This window comes from Gymnoscopelus braueri (assembly GCF_963280865.1).
Source record: "Gymnoscopelus braueri genome assembly, chromosome: 10".
Lineage (NCBI taxonomy): Eukaryota > Metazoa > Chordata > Actinopteri > Myctophiformes > Myctophidae > Gymnoscopelus > Gymnoscopelus braueri.
The window spans coordinates 13,946,811-13,974,223 of NC_137611.1; the positions used below are offsets into that span (position 1 = coordinate 13,946,811).

At 40.8% G+C, this 27,413-nt stretch overlaps 3 protein-coding genes across 3 annotated transcripts; 2 read left to right on the forward strand and 1 right to left on the reverse strand.

Moving 5' to 3' along the window:
• Window positions 1–1,108: 1,108 nt before the first annotated feature.
• Window positions 1,109–12,657, forward strand: rheb (Ras homolog, mTORC1 binding). The gene is made up of 8 exons (XM_080440762.1): window positions 1,109–1,438; window positions 3,950–4,021; window positions 5,443–5,510; window positions 7,469–7,551; window positions 8,724–8,780; window positions 8,890–8,937; window positions 9,537–9,618; window positions 11,092–12,657. The coding sequence occupies exons 1-8, from the start codon at window positions 1,387–1,389 to the stop codon at window positions 11,182–11,184; spliced, it is 555 nt and encodes a 184-aa protein (XP_080296888.1). The 5' UTR covers window positions 1,109–1,386; the 3' UTR covers window positions 11,185–12,657.
• Window positions 12,658–13,673: 1,016 nt separating this feature from the next.
• On the reverse strand, window positions 13,674–16,190 carry ly97.3 (lymphocyte antigen 97, tandem duplicate 3). The gene is made up of 3 exons (XM_080439677.1): window positions 16,118–16,190; window positions 14,993–15,115; window positions 13,674–13,986 (listed from the first exon to the last, which is right to left on the reverse strand). The coding sequence occupies exons 1-3, from the start codon at window positions 16,164–16,166 to the stop codon at window positions 13,877–13,879; spliced, it is 282 nt and encodes a 93-aa protein (XP_080295803.1). The 5' UTR covers window positions 16,167–16,190; the 3' UTR covers window positions 13,674–13,876.
• A 4,604-nt stretch (window positions 16,191–20,794) lies between these two features.
• On the forward strand, window positions 20,795–24,058 carry LOC308093211 (gamma-crystallin N-A-like; the record flags this gene model as incomplete). Its single annotated transcript, XM_080439467.1, has 4 exons — window positions 20,795–20,815; window positions 21,709–21,957; window positions 23,071–23,216; window positions 23,923–24,058. 4 exons carry the CDS (start codon window positions 20,795–20,797, stop codon window positions 24,056–24,058), a joined length of 552 nt encoding a protein of 183 aa, XP_080295593.1.
• Window positions 24,059–27,413: the final 3,355 nt, after the last annotated feature.

The following is a 27,413-nucleotide window of genomic DNA, read 5'->3' on the forward strand; positions in this document are numbered from 1 at the left end:
AATCCGACAGGAAGTGGAAAACTCACAGCTTAGGAAACAGGTGAATAGATTCTAAAGCATCCCCCATCATTGTGTGTGTGTGTGTGTGTGTGTGTGTGTGTGTGTGTGTGTGTGTGTGTGTGTGTGTGTGTGTGTGTGTGTGTGTGTGTGTGTGTGTGTGTGTGTGTGTGTGTGTGTGTGTGTGTGTGTGTGTGTGTGTGTGTGTGTGTGTGTGTGTGTGTGTGTGTGTGTGTCCGTCCATATGAATATACATTTCTTGAACATATTCTGCAATGAGAGTATAGTATAGGGTATGAAAAGGAGTAGCTACTGTTTGGTGACGTCTTCCCTGACCAATAGTATGGTCACTTTTCCCTGACCCTCTAAAGATATGAATGACATTAACGCTGACCACCCAGCACTTCATAATGTTTGTGACAGCCAATCATGTTCCACAGACCGAGGGCCGTTGCTTGACAGGCAGCAGTTTTGTCCAATCAGGCTTCAGCAAGAGGTGACAGCGCAGCCCCTTTCCTCCGCGTCCAGCATATCAGCGTCTGGTGCTTATTACTAATTCATTATATCGCAAAGGGGGGTGACCAGTGTTGCCATGTCCACTTATTATAAGCGACTTTGGGCTTGTTTTTCTGTGAAGTTGCTTGTAAATATTGGTTAGTTGTGGGTTGTAGTTTTTTTTGGGTCTTGTTTCTTAAGTGTAGTTGCTTATTTGGTCTTGTTTCCTAATGTTGTTTAAACCAGTATTTCTCAAACATTTTCAAGTCAAGGACCCCCAAATGAATATGTATTTGTCTGCGCACCCCATCTGTAAACATTTTATTGCCAGGGATCCCACTATACAAGATTTGTGTTGTTAAAATGTTTCAAAAATAGAAATAAATACAATTTTCTATGAAGATTTGTTTTGAAAATAGCAGCTCAAATAGCAGCTCAAATAGAGCTACACGCTCACAACGCGTCGCATCGCCAGGCATTGTGAGCTTGTAGATCTGCTCATTTCAAATAGCCAATGTTTAAAGGGTGAAGGCCCCGGGCTGGCTTCTTTTGGGCTCGTCTCATGTTCATAGACGCCCGGGTTGCTTGTGTCTCTCTCAAAACCTGGCAACCTTGATCGCAAAGGGGAGTGACGCAGTTATTATAAGATCTATAGATACTACTCCATGCTTTTTTATGGGCCTGAAAAATATCACTTTAACTAAACTGTGGATATTATTATTTATAACACAATAGCAGCTTTTCGCCGTCAGGGTTATAGTTCAGGTTGTGTTGTATGTATATGGACGACTCCCTGCTGCGCTCCTTTGAATTTTGATGCGTTCCAGTTCTGGGAGGCTGTGGTGGTTGTAGACCCGGAGGACTAGATGCGATAACCCAGCACCAGATAGAGATATGCCGCAGCCCAAATCCAGGAAGATCGCCATCCTCGGGTACAGATCCGTAGGTGAGTTTTTTTCTTTCTACAAACCAACCACACACGGAGAGAGAGAGAGAGAGAGAGAGAGAGAGAGAGACGCACACAATGGGGTCTGGGTGTCTCTCTCCCCCTGGCCTCAGAACGATGCGGCGCTTGGACGCAGATCAGGTCCTGGCGGCCATGGCATCGAGAAGAATACCAAAACGCTCGCCCCAAAACACTGTCACCCCCCCGGTGCAAATCATGGCGGTATTCACCTGGTATTCCTAAACGTAACCTCGGTAAAACTATGCCTAAACGAACCTAACATTATTCCCAAACGTAACCTCAGTAAAACGGTGCCAAAACCTAACCTTATTCCTAAACTTAGCCTCAGTAAAACTATATGCCTAACCCTAAACTTATTTCTAACCTAAAACAAATACAAGAATACAAGACCCACTGGTCCGCGAAAAGAAAAATGGGGGGGGAGGGGGCGAGCGTGTTTTGGGGCGAGTCTTCCGGTTAGCATCAACAATGAATAGCGCTTCATCCGCCTCCCTATAATGAACTTTCATTATAGGGAGAGCAATCTGTCACGCGACATCTCAATGGAACGAATGAGAGCGCTGAGCGCCGCCAGGTGAGACGTGGCCTTGTCGATTTACTGGCACAGCCAGGCACACACACACACACACACACACACACACACACACACACACACACACACACACACACACACACACACACACACACACACACACACACACACACACACACACACACACAGAGAGAGATGAGATCTGAGGCCCTGGTGTGTGTCAAACTTGAAACAAACACACACACACACACACACACACACACACACACACACACACACACACACACACTGTGTGTGACACACACACTGCACACTGGGGCCCGTTTGCAAAGCGCATTTGCAAAGCGCATTCGACGCAGTGTTAATAGATCGTGATAAAAAATGTGGACCTTTTTTGAAGCAAAAAGTAACAATTGACTTGCCTTGGTCATAAAAAAAAGGGGCATCTTCTGTGCTGTGGTGGTTCTAGCAGGATCAATATAAGCTATCTATCACTGAGTAGGCCTACGATGCTGAAACTGGACACATGGGGCATCATGATGAACACACTGTGAAACCCTGGGTGTCCATTTGAAAAGCTGCAATCAGCAAGTTTCATGTCATTCCTCCTCCATAGGCTATAGCAAGGATTTGAACTTCTACTGCTTGGCCAGAGGAAATATAATGTGTGCCTGTGAGCTTCAGGCAGTACTACTTGTCGACCAGTAGGTGTCCTATACCTGACACCGGGGGTTTTAACATAGTCTCTGTGGAAGAGCAGGGAGAGACCACCTCCAACCACTGCAGACATAGGCCTACCACTAGTTATGTTGTATTAACATACTCTACCATACAGATTGCTATGGTTAAAATCAGTGGTGGTAAAAGTACTCAAATGTTTTACTTAAAAGTATCAATACTGCAATGTAGAAATACTCTGTAAAAGTCCAGAATTCAAAATGTACTTGAGTAAAAGTATACTAATGCTTTCTAATAATTGCAGTGGAGTAAAAAGTACAATATTTGACTGATGTAGTGGAGTAAAAGTATTTAAAAAAATTGGAAATACCCCACTAAAGTAAAAGCACCTCACCTCCAAGTTGTACTTGAATACAGTATAGGCCTACTTACTTAAGTAAATGTACGTAGTTACTTTCCACCATTGGTTAAAATAACATTACGTTAATTCAAATAAGTTCCGGATTGCAGCTTCTAACTCTGAGAGTGTGCAAGTGGAACCAGAACACTAATGATTTTACTGTGCACGTGTTCACGTGTACAACTGAGTCCCTGCAGTGTCACATTGGCCTCAAACCCATGATGAACAGCATCTCATTCATTAACCCATTTAGACCGGGAACGCATCTGTGTGTCATTTTTAGATCTCTTTGGGCTATTCAAAAATAGCAGATCTATGAGCTTGTAGATCTGCTATTTTTGGAAAGAAATCGTGAAAAATGTGTGCAAATCTTTGAATATATGTATACATTTTTAACTCAAATCTTTGCTTCAGGGGGGTCCCTGGAACAACATATTTTGAGATAAGGGGTCCGCGGCCAAATACATATCATTTTGGGGGTCCTTGACATGAAAAAAGTTTGAGAACCACTGATATAGCAACATACGTTTTTTTCAAAAAACTGTTAGGATTTAGAAGACATTTGTAGAATCCCCCAGAAGCAAAGATTTGAGTTAAAAATGTTGGCTTTAAAAATATATGTATTTTCAAAGATTTGCACAAAATGTTCACGAATTTTTTTTTTGTTGCAGATGTACAAGCTCATAGCGCGGCACTCGGTGCCGTGCTATGAGCTTGTATATCTGCTATTTTTGAATAGCCAAAGAAATCTTAAAATGACAGATGCTTTCCCGGTCTTAAAGGGTTAAGACCGTAATAATTTGACGGTGTCGTCATCCAGTTGACATTTTCCTACGTTCGCTGAGGAAGCGTGATTAATAATTGTCTGTGTTTTTTGCAGGAAAGTCCTCATTGACAATTCAGTTTGTGGAAGGGCAGTTTGTCGACTCCTATGACCCAACGATAGAAAACAGTAAGTGGGTCACACTGTGCTGGCTGTGTCTCTTTTTGTGCTTACACCCACATTTTTGACACAAATTAAATGCTCCAGAGAATGTAGTTTTGTGTTGAGATATAGGCCCTTACAGGCTGCATTATGCGTTGATATAGCTGTTTCGGGCTCAGTACAAACCACCATACAAACTACTTCGACACGCTGTACAGCGACGAGGTATTCGTGCACAATCGGAGATTTGGTTTTTATGCTGCCGTGACAAGCCTGTCCGCCATGCAGCTATTCAAGACACCACAATGGCAAATGGTTTCACAATGACAAACCTTTCCCATCGCTGTCCTAGATGACAGATGATTGTGTCACTGTGTTTGGTCCAGGAAATGAAGGACTGAACTGAACTGAAACAACTTCACTCACAATCATACACAGTTATATCCTTAGTGTTAATTTAACTCTGAAGAGTGTACGAATGGAACCAAATGGACCCTTTGTACACGCTTCAGAGTTATATAAACACTGGGACTTTAGTGCGTAAAGTGACATGCATTCACCCCTGGTGGCTGCCTAGTCTAATAACAATCCTCCATTAACTTCACTATTGGGGCTAGATGACTTTAGAGTAGACAGTAGTCGGGGTGAGTTTGTGTGTGGGGACTGGGTATTAAATCATTTCTGTCCATCTGTCTAGCCATGTAGCTCGGGGATTCAAACCCTCAACCATCTCATCTTGTGGATTCCATAGAACCTGGCATTGGTGTAGCCCACCTGAAACATGGGGCCTGTATCCCATCTATATAGCTTGAGGAACCGAATATAACAGGGCAACACTTCTTTTTTTGTAGATTTACCAAGGGAGGGTCTATAGATTGAAGACTCTACTGATCGATATGCAATCTGTCCTGTTAACTCTGTCTCATCCCATCCCAATATGCAATATCTTCGCTGTCAGGCAGAAACCTTGTATGTCCGAAACCGTAACTTTTCAGGAAATGGGGAAAAAGAACCTGTGTTCCAGTGGATCCAATGTAGTTATTAGTTTAGTCACAAGCTCCTGTTAATACTTTTAATTGGTTAAATATGTAAAACCCACAGACAGATTGAAACACGTTCAATCTGGTATTGCTATTTTGGGCATGGCATTATATGTGACAATTTCCAAATATTTTCACAAATGTTCAAAAATCTACAAGCTCATAGTGCATCGTGAGCTTGTAGACTGGCAATTTCTGCTACTTGTGCATGACACTGTCATATGGCGAAGAGGACATTAATTTATGCAAAACCATAAAAAGATGAAATGTGGAGATACAAGGTTTCTGCCTGACAGCGACGATATCTTTTTTTAATTGTCATCGTAAATCACCATCCCTATCAGTGGAAGTACTTCATGCAGAGTTATTAGTGATGGATTGCTGTTCTGACTTTTCCCTGTCCTGCAGCGTTCACCAAAATGATCACGATAAACGGACAGGAGTACCATCTTCAGCTGGTCGACACGGCAGGACAGGTACGCAAACTCCTTCACAGAAATCTTAACTCACAACCAGTGTTAATTTTGTCGACTAAAACGATGTCAAACATTTTGTCAACTACGGTACCTTTTTTCACTGATGAAAATTAAATAAAAAATAAGCTATGATGACTAAAACTATGACACAATTTACTGACAATTTCTTCAACAAATAAAAACTAGACTAAAATGTTACTAGTGGACAAGAGATCCAGTAGAACTAAGTCATTTTATGCTTGGCTGTGAGTGGGTGTCGCGCTCTGAAAATAGCCGATCTTTAAGCTCACAACACGTCGCTGTGAGCTTGTAGATCGGATGTTTTCGGTACACAGCTAAGTATAAACCAAGACAAAAAAAAAGACCCGCCATCTCCGGTTTACTTCCCGTGTCAGCGTGGAGCAGGTGCGTGGCCACCTTGTTAGGAGACCGGAAGCAGGTTGGAGTCTATCAATTCCAATGGAAGAGTGAATGTGATCACAGCTTCTGAACCATTCTTTGGTGGTCACTGAACTAAATATTGGACCCAATCGCCACACAATCTTCCCAAGAATTTCATACTAAAATGGCTTTTTTCAGAGAGACAAATCAGGAGTAAATCAACTTTAATATCAACCTTTACCTGTCCCAGCAACACACTCTCGTGGGATCTAGCACCAATAAACATAGGACGTTGGCGATATTTGTGCCCACTTAGGAGACCATTTGTAGGATTTGTGTACCAATTTCGCCTCTAGTGGCTACAATCGGGATGGCGGATCTTCATAAATTAACAAGCTTTGGTATAAATCAGGCATTATGACGCCATCAGTGCCTGCCAACATACATTTTAGTCGACTATATCAACTGTAGATTTAGTTGACTAAAATCGTATAATATTTAGTCATCAAAAATGTTACTAAAACTAAAACATTTCAGATGACTAAAATGTGACAAACTAAATTGAATTGTATTGTAAAAATTATCTCACAACGTGGCACAAAATGAAGAAAGATAACTCTGTCCAATCACAGATTTCGTCGCCAGGTAATCAATATATATGTGTCTGTCAGGGATTTGAATTAACAGTCAATGGTTTTTAATTGAAGAAATTGTGCTTTGGACCTGAACTTTATATTGATACCTCGTTATACCTCGTTTGCCTCCCGTGGTTTTGCCAGCAAGTGCTACCGGTCACTTTTGAGGTTGATACTTGGATGCTGTAGCCCACTTTATGTGATACTTGTTCATGTCAGGTACTTGACTCCAAGCAGGCTCCCAGCTGCTGAGGTGGGCTGTTGCCAAAAGATGCACTTACTGTGGAAGTACAGTATAATGACAAGCACTGGAATATCTCAGCTAAATAAAACAAAGGTTATAGGAGAGGTACTATTAGTAGCTCCTGTATTGTTTAGCTCGTTGGTTCTCAAAGTGGGGTCCGGGGACCCCCAGGGGTCCTTGAGGGAGTTCCAGGGGGTCCCCAGCTAAATGATAGATAGTTATGAACCAAATGGACCCTTATGGGTCTGTAACTCAGAGAGTGCACAAATGGAACCAAATGGACCCTAACGGGTCCATTTGGTTCCATTTGTACACTCTTAGAGTTAAATTAACATTGATTTTACAATATAAATTGGGGTCCCAGAGATATAAATGCCATTAAATGGGGGTCCGTAGCCTAATGCATGTCAAACTGGGGGTCCTTGAAATTAAAATGGTAAAAAATCACTGCTAGAGACTCTAGCTGTGACACTGCTAGAAATCTTCTCTTATGGGGGTCTTGGGCATATCTTTTCAAATGGGGGTCCGCGGGCTAATAAGTGTCAATTTGGGGGTCCTTGACATGAACAAGTTTGAGAACCACTGGTTTAGCTTCTTGTATTTTGTCTGTGTAGTTTTCACGTTATTAAAATATAGCTATTCGAATGATATGTTGTCATTACTACTGTATAACTTTCATTTTCTTTTTCTGTCCCCAGGATGAGTACTCAATCTTCCCTCAGACATACTCCATAGATATCAATGGTTACATTCTGGTGTACTCTGTCACATCTAACAAAAGGTACATTTCTACTTTACTAAAACATTTTATATTAAATTCAATCCGGAAACGCATCTGTGTCATTTTTAGATATCTTTGGATATTAAAAAAATAGCAGATATAAGCTCATAGCGCGGCACCAAGTGTTGCGCTATGAGCTTGTAGATCTGCTATTTCTTTAAAGCGAACATTTTCAACTCCGATCCGTGCTTCTGGGGGTCCCTGGAACAACATATTTTGAGATGGGGACCAAATGCATATCATTTTGGGGGTCGTTGACATGGAAAAGTTGGAGCACCACTGATAACATACTGTTAGGATGTAGAAAACATTTTTAGGTATGTATTTGGCCGCGGACCCCCATCTCAAAACGTTTTGTTCCAGGGACCCCCAGAAGCAAAGATTTGAGTTACAAATGTTCACTTAAAAAATATACATTCAAAGATTTGCACAAATTCTCCACGATTTTACTAAAGATAGTGGATCTAAAAGCTCATAGCGCGGCACTCGGTGGAGCGCTATGAGCTTGTATGTCTGCTATTTTTTTAATAGCCAAAGAAATCTGAAAATGACAGATGCGTTCCCGGTCTTAACACATTGAATGCCAATCGCGTAGATCTACGCGAACCTATTTAAAGCCGCAGCGTGCCAGTCGCGTAGATCTACGCGAACCGCCGATTCCCATTGATTTTGCCCCAGGTGCACTTTCCGAATTTTTTTGATCCATTTCCGTTTCCGGTTTCCGGTCGGAAACAGAATTATTCGGGTTCCGTTTTTTTCGATCGTATCCGCTTCCTGTCTGGGATCCTGTTTAAAACTCGATTTTCTCGGTTGTTGTTTTTCTCCTCGCTGATCACTGTTTAACGTTGATCGGCTGTATCTTCAAGATGGCGGCACGGATTTGGAAACTATTTTCGCTGGCCGTTTCTCACGGATCCGCCGTGTGTTTAGAACCAAATGAACGCGCACTTTTAACTTATTTAGCGAGGTCTGTGGCGACATGAAAAAAACAAAAAAACAACAATAAAACGCTGGCACTGGTGAGTACATTATGAGATTAAACTCTGGCATGGAATGTGTTAATGGATTAAAGGTTCATAAGTTCACGTCATATATAATGACCAGACCGCACAATATACAATATATACAGTATATGAAAACTGAAGGAAAAAAAACAAACATCTCGTTTACAGTTTTGAAGTTGTACAAGTGATCCATGAAAAGTTATTGGACATGGTGGGGAAAGTTCAGTGAGTATCGCCTACTGTCGTCCTCATTTGCGTAACATGGCATTCAAAGATAAAGTACCACACTGTACATAACTTCAGCATTCCTGTCTTTTCCCCTCCTCCCCTGCAGAGTACCAATTATGTTGGTCGGAAATAAGAATGACCTACATATGGAGCGGTATGTTGTGATGTACACTGACATCTTACATCAGATCAAAAGGCTTTGTGTGTAAATACAAACTGGCCATGTGGAGTAGCTCAGTGATTTTACAAGTCTTTCTTTACCCTGCAAACATTATAAAGCCTTTATAATGTTTGCAAGCTATTTAGTTTGCGGTCAGTTGCTACCCGAGACAGAGAAATGGTGAAAGATCTAACACACACACACACACACACACACACACACACACACACACACACACACACACACACACACACACATACACATACACACACGAAAAGGTTAGAGAACAGGTCGATTTTTGTAAACGCATTGTAAAATATTATTTGAATGAAGATATGAATAAGAATAAGATATGAATAATAATGGACATATCAAGTGCTTTTACAACTTACTGTACTTTAGCACCTTTTCTCTACGTGTACTGTGTACCTTTTAGCGTCAATGAACACTCAATTTACCAGGGCTGAATTCTTTGTGAACAGACCTCCTTGGTTTAGCCGAGGTCAGCATTGCAGCGATACTCTACTGAATTTATGTTGAAAAGTGCCTTTTGTGTCACGACTGGCCTGATGCCTGATGCCTGTGTCCTCCAGAGTAATCAGCTGTGAAGAGGGGAAAGCATTAGCTGAATCCTGGAACGCGACCTTCATGGAGTCTTCAGCTAAAGAGAACCAGGTAAGAACTGTAGAACCTTCATGGGAGTCTTCAGATTAAAGGGACAGTTCACCCAAAAAAAAAAATTTTCCCCTCTATTCTCTTTCTCTGTCACCCCATTCACCCCATGGAGACTTGAATTCATGGGTATTTTATTTAGTTTTTGTCGCATTCCTAAACCAATAATTTGATGACCAGCGGACTGGTAGGCAGCGGTTCCGGTAGGAGACCGAAGACTCTCCGCCGGTCATCAAATTATTGGCTTAGGAATGCGACAAAAACTAAAAAATATCCATGAATTCAAGTCTCCATGGGGTGACTAATCAATAGAAAGAAAATCATTTTGGGGGTGAGCTATCCCTTTAAGAGAACCAGGTAAGAACTGTAGAACCTTCATGGGAGTCTTCTTCAGCTAAAGAGAACCAGGTAATAACTGTAGAACCATGTAGAACCATGGTGTTCATGCTTCAGGGGCTTTGTTCACTCAGTAATAACACCATCCCTGACCCGTCCCTCAGTCCTTCCATCCATCCATCCATCCATCCACCCACCCATCTACCTCTGTCTGTCTGTCTGTCTGTCTGTCTGTCTGTCTGTCTGTCTGTCTGTCTGTCTGTCTGTCCATTCATCTCTCCATCTCTCTATAATCTGTCTATTCATCCATCCACCCATCAGGTCAGAATTTCCAAAATACAAGTTCAAAGTTATTGCTTTTGATTGATTGGACATGCAGTGTGAAAACAGTAAGTTGTTTCTGTGGGTTTGGGTTACTTCACGTCTGAGTGTTGTTATGAGTGAATATGATCCATCCAAGGTGTGTATACAGCAGTGGAGGAAAGTAACTAAGTATGTTTACTCAGTACAATTTTGAGGTATTTTATTACTTGGGAGTTTTTGCAATACTTTTACTTCTACTCCACTACATCTCAGAGGCAAATTGTACTTTTAACTCCACTAAAATTATTTGAAAACTAGTAACTCAGTTACTAGTTACTTTGTAGATAATGGTCATTGTTACAAAACATACTGTACATTAACCACACCAGCCGCCCTATGTATACTTCAGCTATTTGAAAATAGCTCACAATCTATAAGCTCACATATTGATGCCAATACTTTTGTACTTTTACTCAAGTCAATTTTGAATGCCGTACTTTTAACTTGTAACGGAGTATTTCTACATTGTGGTATTTATACTTGAGTGAGTACTTCTTCCACCATTGGTACTGGTTGGAATAACGTGTTCCTTCCACGCGCTACGTCCTACCGGGGAAACTCCCCCCTGTCGGGTGATAAGAAGGTCTGTTGGCTCTCATGCATTGAAGGAGGCATGAGCTCGGCCCTGGGCTCCCTAGGCTGGGAGCCTGGGAGCAACAACATTGCAGACGTACAAGCTCACAGTGTGTCACTTCGTGCCGCACTGCGAGCTTGTACATCTGCTATTCAACTGTGAGTTAGAAAAAAGTTAATGAAATAACGGTGTGTGTCCCCCAGACGACCGTGGAGGTGTTCCGCAGGATGATCCTGGAGGCAGAGAGGATCGATGGCGACGTGCAACCAGGAAAGACGTCCTGCTCCATGATGTAGTCGACGCCGCCCGGTCGCCCCAATCAACACACAGGACACTGCACTGGGATATCCCGTTACTTGAAGGCTCGCTGCCAGTTCTCTCCTCCTCCACCTCAGCTGACTCCACCCCTGAACCCCCCGCCCTCAACCGCCCCCCCCTACCCACCCAGGGTCCTAAATATCCAATACTGTCTGTTTATGGTAGCCTGGTAAACCCCTCCCTCTGGAAATCTCATTTGTATTTGATTTCAGGAGTGTGTCTGACATGGGGGCCTGTTTGGCTTTTTGGCTGTGGGCTGGAGCTGGGCGGGAGTAATACCGATGACTGACAACCCCTTCAGCCAATCAGCAGTTCGTTCCCCTTCAGCCAATCAGCAGTTCATTCCACCACTACCAGTGCAACGTGACGCAGGGGGACTTTTGAAAGGGCCATGCCGAAAATAGGTCGCTTTATTCGGATATATGCGTGTCACTGCCCGCCCCTGCCGGTTCTCTGAATTTTCATTTTTTATTTAAATAGGCTCTGTCATGATTAATTGACCACATATATGAAGTTAAACAACTAAATGCTATCCGAACTATATCTTAAAAGTAAATTCCGTGCCACAAGAAAATAAGTTTGAGAGCGTCTTGAAGTTTTAAAACTGAAACCAAAAACAGCGGACAACATTTCAATGGCCGACAAACCATTTTGGTCGGCTGCACTCGGGTTCACTCGGGTTCCACCTGATTGGCCAACCACCGCTGTCAATCACAGAACAATGAGAGAGGACGCTGATAGGCGAGTCCATTTTGTAGACGAGCAAGAAACGCCCAGATAAGCCCTCAGGCCAGACCAGAGATTTCCGGAAGGGGGGGGGGTTACCAGGCTATATTTATGGCTCTGAGACTCCACAGTTCAATATTTCTCTCCACATGCCTTTTGTCATGCTTGTTTATTTTTAATTTTTATTCTGTTTGATAAAAAAGAAAGAAAAGAGAATGAGTGATGACCCTCCCCCCCTCCCTGTCTGTCACATATTACCCACAATTCATTCTGACATGTCTGCGATTGGCACGAATGCAAAATTCAGCTTTCTGTGCGGGTGTATCAGAAAAAAACTGATTTGTTGTGCTATAGGTTACGAGGACTGCAGTCTCTGCGATAAGAGACACTATAGTGATTTTATACACCTTAGCTTCTCATTATGGCAACAAGATATGAGAAAAAAATATCATTGACTGCCTCATATGCTTAAAAAATCGCTACGAAAATATGGACGTTTTTTCTGATACATCGCCGAACCATTTTTGTCCGTCAATTATACAGCTCTTTTTCTACTTCATGTCCACACGACGCCCACCCACCCACCTCTCTGGCCCCCTCCGTCTGTTTTCATAGCAGTTACTGTCAGCCAAAACAAATAAAACCCGCATCCATTTTCTAATGTTGAAAATGTTGTACAAATGTTTTTGATTGTAATCATTAAAAGCAAAAAGTGGTTATGTAAATGCAGCTCTCGAGGTGTGTCATTCCACCTGTTTGTTACATAATCTGCGGCAATTTCACTCTGAGGTAAGTGATATACTCTGGTTAAAACAAAACGTTTCTCTCTCCTGATAAGATAAAATTGGTATCCTGGCCTGAAAATGTTTACTAAAGAGCTGTAGAGACAGGGAGACTCCTGATACTGAACAAACACTCTATAGCTATGAGTGTGATCAGAATATAGGGCAATATTTAACATGTAATTTAACAAAGCTATTACCCTACCTTTAAGGGTACAGCTGGGTCTGTTTCTTACACTTTATCATTGAGGAATTTATTGCGTGCATTGGATTATGTTGTTGAGATGTTTACTAATTTCATGAACAACGCAACTAAAATGTCCAGTGGATGTGATCAAAACATTTTAACTTTAATTTATCCAGTGATGGGTTTTGCTGACCTAGCATACCTAGTTGCATGCAGTGTGTCGAAAAAAGTAGATCTACAAGCTCACAACGCGTCGCAGGAGGGCACGTTGTGATCTGCTAGTATCGGCCTGACACCGTGCGCACTGCAGCAAAGTGCCTGGCTCAGGGGTACCTGGACAGAGTGGATTTCTTGTAGATCAGAAAAGTGGTTCTCAACCATTTCTGGATCAGGGCCCACTTGAACATTGCGAACGTGTTGGCGCGGTGTTCTGTGAGAGAAACAAGCAACCAGGTCTAGGAAAACAAGCCCAAAAGAAGCAACTATGGGCCACATGAGCACTTACTACTTAAACCTATACATCGGCTATTTCAGCAGCTCTACAAGCTCACAACGTGTCGCATCGCGAGCGACACGTCGTGAGCTTGTAGATCTGCTATTTTCAAATAAGATTCTTGGTGGAAACTTATAATAAAAAGACCTGCCAACACTGCCCATCTGACGTGTTAAGTGGTCAGATAGGTGGGCCGAGTGTGTTTTGAGAGCATGTTTATTTTAATGATCAACTAATCGATTGTTTTACCGGCTTGGATCAGTGGAACCAAGTACTTTAAGTTCGTATTTATCGCTATCACAACACATTTTTCACACAGTAAAACACAGTTTTAATGAAAAAATAAAACATGTCTTCTTTTAAGCACATTCTTTTAATATTAATGTTATCAAATCAATACATTATTTGTGTTTTGGGGGCCCGCTCGCAATATCCTAACGGCCCATCAGTGGACCCCGGCCCACAGCTTGAGAATGGCTGGATTATTCGAAGGTGTTGCACATGTCACCGGCACAACACTTCATGTTGATGAAGGAGTTCTGCTTCAGCATCTCACAGTCTGACATGGCCATGCACTTCTGGTACTGGCCGACTGCAAACATTAGAAAAGGACATGGGTTACCTAATCTCTCAAGACCGATTCTGTTCTAGCTTAGAACAAAGTTAACACTGCCATGATGTACATGTACACAGTAAAATCATCAGTGTTCATACAGTGTAAAGTTTTTTAATGACAATTGTTTCACTGACGTATTTTTCACAATATGTCTACATAAATTCTACATAAATGTGTTGTTTGACCACTTTTCCAGATACAATTTTTTGTTGTGAGTGCTTGCCAGTGTTTGCCCCCTACACAACCTGCTAAAAAAAAACAAAAAAAAAACGTATTTTCTTTTTTTTTTTATGTTTTACTGCTGGTGAAGCCAGCAACACCAAGCTATAAACAGATGCTGTAATGACCACAAAGCTACCAGAGGTGTCATCAAAACATAAACTCTCCAAAAGACTAAATTACACATGAACTCAAGAGATTTAACATAGTTAAAAGAGAGTGTAAAGGGAACCAAATGGACCCGTTGTAGTCAGTGGTGGAAAGTAACTAAGTACATTTACTTAAGTACTGTACTTTTTGAGGTAATTTTGAGGTATTTGTACTTTACTTGAGTATTTCCAATTTCCAATACTTTTACTTCTACTCCACTACATCTCAGAGGCAAATATTGTACTTTTACTCCACTACAATTATTTGAAAACTTTAGTTACTTTTCAGATATAAATTATGATATTATAAACATACATTAACCACTTTATCCCTATTTTATACATAAGCTATTTGAAAATAGCAGATCTACAAGCTCACAACATCGCGACACGTTGTGAGCTTGTAGATCTGCTATTTTCAAATATTTTTGTACTTGGTACTTTAAGTACATTTTGATGCCAATACCTTTGTACTTTTACTCAAGTAAATTTTGATTTCTGGACTTTCACTTTTCTATATTGCAGTATTGTTACTTTTACTTAAGTAAAGAATTTGGGTACTTTTTCCCACCACTGGTTGTAGTGTGTACAATGCAGCATGTTAGGGAACTCACAAGGTTCCAGGAGGAACTTGGCAGCAGCACAGCCATCCTTCCCTGCTTTGCAGGTCTCCACTGACAGCTCACATGTTCCACCAGCCTTTCTGGGGACACACCTGTGACAGTCCAGAGCTTCACCTAAACAACACAAAGCAGGCATTAAGTCTGATCTTACATCGACTATATGTAAGTTATTTGTTTTCTTATCCCCCAGTGGTCTATACATGGCAGCCTCCTTAAATCTCTGCACCATTTGGCAAAAATTGCTCACAACACGATGCATTGGGAGCTTGGAAATCACTGAATGTTCACCTATTTTTGCAGAATGTTTGCCTATTATGACATCTCCAGAATTGGAATGCTATGGGTTTATGTGGTTAAAATGGAATAGTTAACCATAACCACTTTCAACCTACCATGCTTATTTTGGGCACTTCACAATTTCCCACAATTTTCTCACAAAATAGCAGATCTACATTCTCTTATAAATTTAGAGTAGCCATTATTTTATTATCCCATTTTCTCCCCAACGGACGGACGGACGGACAGACATGGTGCAAAACATAGTCTCGGACATGCCTTTCGGGCCTGGTGGAGACGATGACATTTTGACCTTTGCATAAGCCTGCAAAGTCGGCAAGGCTAGGTCAAGTGCTACGGGCTAAGGTGGAGTCTGAAGAGGTGAGAACTGCAATGGGGAGTTTGTTCAACAGTAATATACTTTTCTGTGACTGAACTCATGTGCTGTACATGACTCATCTAGAACTCCAAAATAGTGGCGCAACATTTAATCTAACTTATCGATGTAATCAAGTATTGATAGATTTTTTTCTCATTGATTTATTTTGAAGAAATAAGAAGTAAAACCTGGAAAATTTATCGGAAAAATATCCTTAGTTGCAGCCCTACTCCAAAACTATCTACAAAAATGATCTACTACAAAAGTAAAACACTAAATAATGTCTTGTGCCTACTGTTTCACTCAAGCCTGATTAGATTATGTAATTCTCGACACAGTGCCATCTCAGCATCCCTCAGACATCAGTGCTGTCTGTCTGTCTGTCTGCCTCTCAGTCCCAGCAGCTCAGGGGTTAACAGAGACTGTTTGTTCAGTGGACAATCAGTGACAGACTCACTCACCAGCTGTAAACAGCAGAGCCAGGGCCAGAGGTAGCAGGAACAACTTCATGCTTCTGTTCTAGAGATGTAACCTGCCATGAGGACATCAAAATAAATACACAAACAAACAGTGATTTAGCAACAAGCACAGGTTTTATCACACTTACTGAGTGTGTGTTATGACGGACCACTTGGCTGGTGACATTATGCATACTACTGCACTATGCTTTTCTTTTCTTTTTACTGAAGGGCACAGCTTTGAATTTAAAACCCCGGATTTAAAATTCATCGTTGGAGTCAATGAGTTTGAGATTGACATTTTAAGCAAAAAGAGTGTGAGCATTGGCATGCACACGCAGATACCGTTATAAGCCTATGAATATCTGATACAAATATAGTGAAAACAATATTGCAGTTCAGGGAAATGAATAAAGTAAATGCCACGAGACATTAATTTTAAAATGCAACTGACATTTTTTTTGTAAATAGAATAGAATGCCAGAATGGAACAAACATGGATCAAATAAAAAAAACAGTGCTAGTAATATCAAGTTAGTTTACGTAAAGTTTAAAGTATACATACCTCTCCGGTGCTGTGTCGATAAATGTGATGTAACCGCAGACTTCCCCCATTTTTATACCCTCTCTCCACTTTGCTCAGTCATATCAACACCCTGTGTGTGTGTGTGTGTGTGTGTGTGTGTGTGTGTGTGTGTGTGTGTGTGTGTGTGTGTGTGTGTGTGTGTGTGTGTGTGTGTGTGTGTGTGTGTGTGTGTGTGTGTGTGTGTGTGTGTGTGTGTGTGTGTGTTTCAAGTTTGTGTGCACTCATCTTGTTCAAATTATAGTAAGTACTTTGTGTTCAAGGGTAGCAGTAGTTTCCCCACACCACGCTTCCTGCATTAATCATTAAACAAACAGGCCACTGTATATAATTCATAATTCTACTGTACATATTATCACATGTACTTAACATGTGCCAGAATAAAATAATGTGAAAGGATGGGGCTTGGCTTGCACCACCACAGTTTGAGTAATAGCGTAATAGATCAGTAAACGCTCGCGGTGTGTTTGCTTTGGGTGGACTGTGTCTGACCCGTGTGATGTCTGCCACCGTTGGTTCAGTGCTCTTTGGCTGAGCAAATGGACTGTCTGCAATATATTGTAAGTCACTCCCCGTACTCCCTTCACGAAGCATGGGGAATGAATTGACTGAAGAAGAACCGACTGGAGACAATGCTTCTGCCTCAGTTAAATGTTATGCTGTCAAAAGTGCTTGTCAAAAGAAATGATATCTTAATGTTTGGCTTTTGAACAAAAGTCTTCCCGATGTGTATCAAAATATCCCTATTTGGTGTGTGGTCACTGGAAATAATTTGACAAACTCAGATCAGTTTTGGGATGATACCAAAAAAAACAGATGTTGCATGTCTGTCAAATAGGTCCAGAACTGATTTAAAACCAACTTTAACTTTAACACAGGTTTACAGGTGTAAAGAAGTAGGTGAATTTTGTATTTGTGCAAGCTCCATCGTTTGTGTTGTTTTCAGGAGGAGAAAAGGAAATAAAACAGTATAGACAAACATGTCAAGGATAGGCAGGAACAAAATCAGTGATATCTACATACTGTATACACATAGCATAATCCAGCTGGTACAGTATGTACATGAGGTTAGGGTTCATAAGGTTGGGCACTTGGGCAGGTCCACAAAGCAGCAGCTATATACGTACATGAGATTATACATTAATTATTTACTGTCTGTGTAGGCTACCACAGGTATAGAGATAACAATGCAACTCTGATCAAAATAGCCATTCTTGTACAGACACGTTCTCTAGTTGTATTTACTTGAATCATCGGAATCCCTAGCAAGAGCATCCAGAAGCTCCAGTACATTCAGAACTGTGCTGTTAGGATCCTGATGAGAGTGCGTAATATGAACATATCACACCCATGCTCCATTCGCTACACTGGCTTCCAGTGGTGGAAAGTAACTAAGTGCATTTACTCAAGTACTGTACTTACTTTACTGGAGTATTTCCAAATTTCTATATTTTTACTTCTACTCCACTAAATCTCAAAGGTAAATATTGTACTTTTAATCCAGTATAAAAAATATTGAAAACTTTAGTTACTAGTTACTTTGTATATTTTGATTATTATTTAAAAATGGCAATTTTTTGCTGATCTACAAGCTCACAACGCAAAGCGCAAAGCGACGCCTTGTGAGCTTGTAGATTGGCTATTTTTCAAAGAATCATAAATTGTATACATTTTAAAACTTGTGAATGAGACCTGCATAATGATTAATACTTTTGTACTTTTACTCAAGTAAATTTTGAATACAGAACTTGTACTTGTAACAGACTATTTCTACAATAGGGTATTGATGCTTTTACTTAAGTAAAGAATTTGAGTAGGCCTACTTCTTCCATCACTGCTGGCTTCCCGTCTCCTTCAGGATCCCTTCTTACCTATCAGTGCATCCCCACAGCAATGCCCCCTCCTATCTAAAGGAACTCCTCGCACCCCCGACCTCCACCGGCTCCCTCCGTTCTGGAAATTAAAACACACTGAAGACCCCCATGACGAAAGCTCCGCACCATGGGGGACCGGGCCTTCTGCTCAGCTGCTCCTCGGCTGTGGAATGCCCTCCCTGACCATCTGAGAGCGCCACAGTCTGTTGGCGCTTTTAAAAGGGGACTAAAAACCTTTCTTTTAAATAAGGCATTTGCCCAGATGGACTTATTGATGCCTTGTGTGTTTTTGAACTTTAACTTTTTCTTAGCAGTGTATAGTTGGGGAGGGGGTCTCTTACCACTGATCTGAATTTTATTCATTTCATTGTTTTCATTATTTTATGCAATGTAGCACTTTGAGATTTGTGTCAAATATAAAGTGTGTTACAAATAAAATGTATTATTATTATTATTATTATTATTATTATTATTATTATTATTATTATTATTATTATGTAATAATGCTGAAGATTAACTATCAGTAGTTAAGGGGCGGCCATAGCTGAGTGGTTAGTGAGCCCGCCTAGGGAGCCAGAGGCCCTGGTTGCCCCAGGTACGATTCCAGGCCACGCCAGCATATGTGTCGATGAAATGAAATTTGTCCCTGAGCAAGACTCTTAACCCCTAATTGCTCACAGGCCCTCATTGGAAACAAGCCCGCAGCAAGGACTTTCATGAACGTCCTGTTAAAAGGAATTATCCTTATCCTCAGTAATTTATTTACGGGGGAGTGGGGACCCCCTGGCTGGAGCCCCCTCAAGTACCACTGGAGGTCCCTGGATCGTCCCACATTCAGAACCACTGATCTGATCTGGATCACAGTAGATGCCAGATCATATTGAACTTGAATACAATAAAACACTCCCAGCACTGTTCAATATCTCCAACAGGTCATTCATATCATTTGACCCTGGCTGTGTGTTTCTGCTTTTGCTGTCCTTCCCCGGTTTACACACAGCTAAGGAGGATAGCGGATCATGAGGGAGAAGACAGGGATACTCTCAGCACTTTGAAGTATATATTTGTCATTATTTTTTGTTTGTGTCAGTCAAAGATACACATAATACTGGCCACTGTAAACTTTGTGCCACCAGCAAATCACTTTCGACTGTGAAGTAGTGGTCAACATCTAATTTGTTGAAGCATCTGCAACGGCAGGTTTGAGAGGCTGCAAGTGTGCATCTCTGCTGTTTTTGACTCCTCCTGTAAGGATCATTATTGTTCATTTTGTTATAAAGCCTATATTAATGTGTGCTGTCATGCAGTTTGGCTGATTGGTGACTCCCATTGTTCCAATAAATTGGATTCAGTTCTAAAAGGAGCTGGCTAAACAGATTGTATTGTACATCACTTTTTTGGGGGGTTGGGTAGCAAAAGTAATATAGTAATATAATGTAATAAGTAATATAATAGTATTACTTTTTAAAGGAGTAATAAACTAGTAGCTTATTACTCTTCCTGCGTAACTTGCCCAACACTAGTCATAGCGATGTCCAACCCTCTGCATAGGAGAGTACTAATTAAAGAACAATGGTGACTCGTTTGGAAACAATCTCTTTACCAACACAGGCCAACAAAACCAATTTCTGGTCACATTTTAGGCGAGAAATAAGCCATACCAGTTGCTTAATATTGATTTATTCAGCAACTAGTTTAAAGGTTTGTTAACAGTATTCAGGAGCTTCCATGCTGTTATAGGGGAGTCCGTAATGATGCAATGACACTAGTAGGGACAATTCTTTTGGACTAATCATTAGTCTGCAGTGTTTTCACCTTTTGGTATCGCCGCAAAAATCAAAAAGAAACAAACAAACAAGTACTACATTTGCCCGATGGAAAAGCAGAGTAGACTAGAGCCCAGTTGAGCTGGTACCATGCTGTGGAAAAGCACCATTAGTCTGCAATCTGTGTTCAATACAACACCAGTCTCAAACCCCAATCAAAGCAGAAAATGTCCCACTCTATTGTGTCCACCTCCCGAGCCAAAGTCCACTATCAGCAGAGCCAGATGTAAGGGAAACTGTCCATGTGGCAAAACAACTAAACCCCCTATTGTTGTGCCTTTGTAGTATTGGCCTCGCGATAGCAACACACTCTCTATTGGCCATATATATCAGGCTGTCCAAATTTTTCCACTCTTATACTGTGCGGCTATAGTTTGGACACCATCCGCTTGGAAAAATGTCACAGTACTCAGGAAAGGTGAGTACTACTACAAACAATGGACTTGTGCAGCCATCATGGTAGCCACCCTTCCCAAACCTCAACACACATGTACACATGGAACAATGAGAGTTAAGTCAATGACATCATACAGTGAGAACGCTGTTCTAGTAGGTGACCTACTGTACGTTTCATCTTACTAGTGGTGCTATGTAACTAAGTGCATTTACACTGTATTTAAGTACAATTAAGAGGTAGGCCTACTTGTATTTTACTTGAGTATTTTGTTTACATGTGACCGTATACTTCTGCTAAATTTCAGGGAAAAATTGTGACTTTTACTCCACTACATTAATTTGACAGCTTTAGTAACAAGCTACTTTGCAGATTTAGATTATGCATACAAATTATAAGACAGTTAATACATTATGATAGAATTCCAGCCTATATATCAAGTCATTAAACTCCACCTTACCAGCTGCAACATTAAAGTGATTAACACATTAAGGATCAATAATTAATTATTGTCTAATAACATGATATACGTGTATGACTCTTAAATGGACATTCAGCATAATGGCCATTTTTACATTTGCTACTTCAAAAATATTTTTACGCTGATACTTTTCTAATTTGACTTCTGTAAGAAGTGAATTTTCGTTTTATTTATTTTTGCTACCTTTACTCAAGCCAAAGTTCTGAGTAGAACTTCTTCCATCACTGGATTTTACAGCTATTCATAGTATTACAGTATTATAGAAACCAGTATAATATATATATTTTTTAATAAAATATTCACTTTTAAACATACAGTACACTGTAATGACATAAACCACTAAGGCAGAATTGACAAATATGTAGTGAGTGGAGCCAAATAAAATGGAATTAAAAGAAATTCGCCCTTGTTGTGTGTAAAAAAAAAAAAAAAACAGATCGTGTTCTACGAAGGGAAATGCTTCACCGGGAGGAAGCTGGAGATCCGCGGCGACTGTGATAACTTCCAGGACCGTGGCTTCATGAACAGGGTCAACTCCATCCGCGTGGAGAGCGGGGCCTTCGTGTGCTTCGACCACCCCGACTTCAAGGGCCAGCAGTACATGCTGGAGCACGGCGAGTACCCCGAGTTCCAGCGCTGGAACGGCCAGAATGACCACATGGGCTCCTGCAGGCCCATCAGGATGGTAAGTGGATTTGTTTCTTTATTGTTACATCTTGTGTACAGCAGTGGTTCTCAAACTTTTTCGTGCCAAGGACCCCCAAATTGACCCACAACTGAAAATATGTTGTGCCAGGGACCCCCAGAAGCAAAGATTTGTGTTAAAAATGTTCGCCTTTAAAAAAGAAAGATTGCAAGATTTGCACACATTTTCAAGATTTTTCAAAAAAATAGCAGATCTACAAGCTCGTACATGAGCTTGTAGATCTGCTATTTTTGAATAGCCAAAGTATAAAATATGGATAAAGGGATTCAAATGATTGTGAAGCTTTATTAACACATTTTTCCCCCCAAGGACCCCACTTTGAGAACCAATGGTGTACAGGTCACATAAGAGTACAATTATTTTGTTCTGGGGTGGGGGGGCAGTGGGTCTGTGGGTGTGGTTCATAAGCCTGATTGTCCGGGGGAAAGAAGCTATTTAGCAGAGATGTAGGCGTGTCAATGGGGGCTGCTAACTCTCAGAGTTACAAATGGATAAATTAACACTGAGCAGTTTACTATATGACTAATAGGTCTTGTCTTGATTATAATTTTTTCAAAGCCATGATAACAACTCACAGGGATTTCATACAGTACATATTGAGACAGAGCTCGGTACAGAGACAATACCGAACATGCTGTATGGGAAAGCACTAAGCAGACAATGCAAGAGGAACAATAAACTATACATGATGGCTTATACAATCAACCTTGAATATTCTATGTATTCAAAGAGCACGTTTTCATCCACACTGGCACAAGGCAAAGAACTTGGTCCTTGGACTTGAGTTATGACGACAGTCTTAAATCAATCTTAAATACAAAAGTCGGAACAACTTGTGTATTTCTCTGAAGGCATAGTGGCTATACCTTCAGGGTAGTGCCACTATACTATAGTGGCACTATCACAGTATCACAGTCTGTTGCTAAGTGATGTCTCAAACTTGAGCACATACCTTATGTATATCAGGACATCAATATATCAGGACATCAACAGGACATCAGAATTTATATTGATGTCCTGTTATCTGACTTTGTAACTGCAAATTGTTGAAGCTTGTACAGAAAATAATTGTGTGTGTGCGTGTGTGTCCAGCATGGTGAGCACTACAGGATGGAGATCTTCGATGGACCTAACTTCGCAGGACAGTGTGTGGAGCTGTGTGATGACTGTCCATTCCTTCAGGGCAGAGGCCTCACCAAGAACTGCATCAACTCCCTCAGAGTCTACGGAGACGGAGCGTATGTATTCTCACTGTTAGCCAAGCACACACGGTATAAATCACTGCTGCGTCACTGCGGCAGACTACAATTTATCTATTAGCAAGTGTACACTTTTTGATTTGGTTCCATTTGTACCCTCACACAGTTAAATGAAGACAGGTGGAATTTGGCATTGGGTACAAGAATGTTGAGAGACTATATTATATAGAGATTATAGTACTCTGCTGTAAATTACAGCTTATCTGGCTCAATTATACAAGAGACCGCACATGTCTGTTCCTAACTATGCGCCCTCATGCGGTCTGCTGCTGTTTACAGTACATTACATTAGATACAGTGGTAATCCCCAGCATACGGTACACATTACTCAGACTTGCATACTTTAGTACTAGTTAATGGTAAATATTAACCACTTAACCCTCTATACTTAATAAACCTGACCTAAGTTGGCTCTACACTTGGTGTTCTGTTTTTTCCTCTCCAATTATCTTCACCTACAGCAGATCTATGGTCGTGCTTGTAGATCTGCTATTTTTGGCAAATGTTCCCCCCAGAATAGGGCCGCTAGGGTTCAAGTGGTTAATGTTCCTATTGTTAGACCATAATGTGCCTTCTTCCTGTACCTGATATGATGTCATCTTCTGCATTTCCCTACCATCTGTCATAACCACCGTAATTGTTTGAACATTTTTTGTCCTGTTCTCTCCCCTTCTCTGCCCGTCAGCTGGGTGCTGTATGAAGAGCCCAACTTCCGTGGCCGCATGTATGTTGTGGAGAGAGGAAACTACTGCACCCATATGGAGTGGCAGGCAGAGAACCCCAGCATCCAGTCCATCCGCAGGGTGACCAACTACTTCTAAACCACTGGACCACTGGTAGACCACATGATGAGGGATATGCTGTGCATTGTACATACCAGGCAGGCATGGCATCGAAAGGAAGGCATGATGCTTTGCCACTCTCCGCACTTACACTGACTCCATGAACCTGTAAAATAATAATAAAACATAACATGAAAGAAAATATGTTACAATGCTTGTTTGTTTATTTTTGTTCTAAAACTCCTGTAGGTTGAAATAAGTCAGTGCAGTACTACACGCTATATCTTCCGATCTTATTTCCATTTTGGACTCAATACTAGTGATTTTCTGTTTTCTGCTATTGTGGGGAAAGCTTTAGCTGAAAATAGCTGATCGACAAGCTCACCAATGCGGCGTCGCGTTGTGAGCTTGTCGATCTGCTATTTTCAGCGAAAGCTTTCTCCACAATACCGATGCTGGGGTTTAGGTGGTTTAAATCATAACATACCTCACTGCTATTGCATTCACTGTGGTAGAATGAGCCATAGGCTCTGCCCATTGCATCCTATCATTACCTCAACACAACCTTTAACTGTGGCCTGCTATTTTCTCATGGGTTACACATACAGTGGTATCAAAGGAGAGCTGCCAGCGCCCCGGGGAGCGTTGCTACCACCTAGTGTCACTTCAGTATTTTAGCATAAGGTCCAGATGGCCATGTTTACATGTGGGCTGTTCAATACATGGACGGATTATGGATCAGCCCGGGGGCCCTTGACTACCAGGGGCCCTGGGCTCAACGACGATTTATTAAAATGTATTATATATGTTAACACCCAAATACGTGGGCCCACACAGTACAAGGCCCCTCCTAAATGGCCGTAACAGGGCCCCCGATCATCCTTTTCCCATGGCCCCTTTTCCCATGGCCCCTCCTTTATAGTTGTAGTAGAGTGTTGGCGTGCCCACCCCGACTGCCCGTTCTGGGTAGCATTGGGGGGCCCCGTAAGAGAATTGGCCATGGGGCCCCCAAAAGCCTTAATCTGTCTCTGGTTCAGTATGATCACCACCAAGTGGACTTTTAACATCTGTAACATATGTACATAAAAAATATGCTAACAGGAGAGATATGTTAGGCAGTAGATTACAACCTTAAAAACACTGTAGTGCAGCTGAATTGTCCATTAGGCAGCCATATCTCCCATTTAAGATGCTTTATTGGTCTCGTCTGCATACATAAAGGGAGGGTAAACCCAACCCACTAAACCTGTGGTTATTGCGAGTGGTCCCCCAACTAATTGGCAAAACATGATTTTACACAATATTTTAATGATAATATAACATTTAAAAAAATTAAATAAAAAAAAAAAAAAAAAAAAAAAAAAAAATGTAATGCTTTGCTTATTGGATCTAGAAGTATAAGGTATGTATATATATGTATATATGTATATATGTATATATGTATATATGTATATGTATATATATATATGTATATATATATATATATATATGTATATATATATATATATATATATATATATATATATATATATATATATATATATATATATATATATATATATATATATATATATATATATATATATATATATATATATATATATATATATATATATATATGTATATACTGTTTATATATATTATTTTTTTTCAATGGAAGACACAAAAAAGGAGATGTCCGCGACCCAAACATCGTTCCCAAAACAGTGATTTAAACCCTCTGGTTGACCGGGGTCCCCCAGGGCTCAATACATGGTCCCCTTTTTTCCCTCTCTAATAGCTTATACAAGCTCACAACGCAAGCTTGTAGATCTACTACTTTTGGTGAATGTTCACCCCAGAATAAGGACATGAGGGTTCATGTGGTTAGAACCTTTCTAAGATTTTCTTTCTGGATCAGGGGCCTTTTTATGTCCAAAATTGAGTTCATGTTTTGAGCCGATCCAGTAATCTATCTTTATTTTATCCACCATTACATTGCTAGCCCTATGGGCTTGTATATACGTTGTCTGAAGAGTCCACGTCTTGTGGTTGCGAATCGTGAACCTTTGACCAGCACTCACGTGCTTTCTCTTCCAACTGGCATGACAAGGGCACATCTGTCTTTACACTGTTTCCTTCATGGCCTCTATTGAGTTACAAGGTCAATATGGAATAGTCTAATGAGGAAATGCTTTGTCTTGTGTTACGCTGCACGGTACTAGTTTAATAGTGATTACCTAACCTAACCTCATTCCTGGGCCATTTGCTTCATGTATTGGCCTGGTGGTGTCACCAGGCTGTCATTAGTCTGGATGTCACAGACGCGAGGGGGGAGAGAGAGAGAGCAACGCTGTTATTAAGTCTGAACATTTTGACATTGCCATGCCATTGTTGGGTTTCTGTGATAGCTCAATTATTGGGTATAGTTGTCATTACATACAGAAGTAAGGAAATATAGCCTGTCAATTATGCAAGATAGTTTTACTTCATTGCAATTAAATAACATTTGCGCACAGATAGTCAAAATATTGTATTTGTGCTGACTAGATAACATTTTATAAATGTAGTCAACAGCGTTATTTGTTATCTTTATTTATATATAAATACACACACACACACACACACACACACACACACACACACACACACACACACACACACACACACACACACACACACACACACACACACCCCCACACACACACACACACACACACACACACACACACACACACACACGCACACACACGCACACACACACACGCACACACACACACACACACACACACACACACACACACACACACACACACACACACACACACACAGACACACACATTGTGTATACTGTATAAAGTTGTAAGTATTGTCTGGAGATGAAGTGAGTCATCTGATTCTGAACAAATACAGTTGAAATGCTTTTCAAATGTGTCCTACAACTTCAAATTAGGTCACAGCTATTATTAGCACCTCCACTTATGCATTAAAGATAATTTCAAGGAAAAATAAACACATTGGGGGGAAATAAGTAAACACATCACTGCAGCTTCACACTATTTCTAAACCTCAGATAGCCTAGAGATGTAATCATTTTCTCCAGGCCTTCTGCATCCATACGAATAGGGTCTCATTTATTTACAATAGTATAGTATTGATTTGCTTTTAAACCAAATTCTAAATTATACTGTCTCCCTTTTAAATGGTATCACTGCAGAGCACCCTGGTGGTTCACTCAACAGTCTGGGATTATTACCAAGCTCTGTTTGTGCTCTTTATATTGGAAAACAACCCATAATTTAAAGTGGGCTGTTGTTGTTTAAATAGACCCCGTGGGGATCATTCACTGGAGAACATTTTATTTCAACAGTATAATTAAGGTAAAATACACATTCTCAAATACTATGGCTCTCAA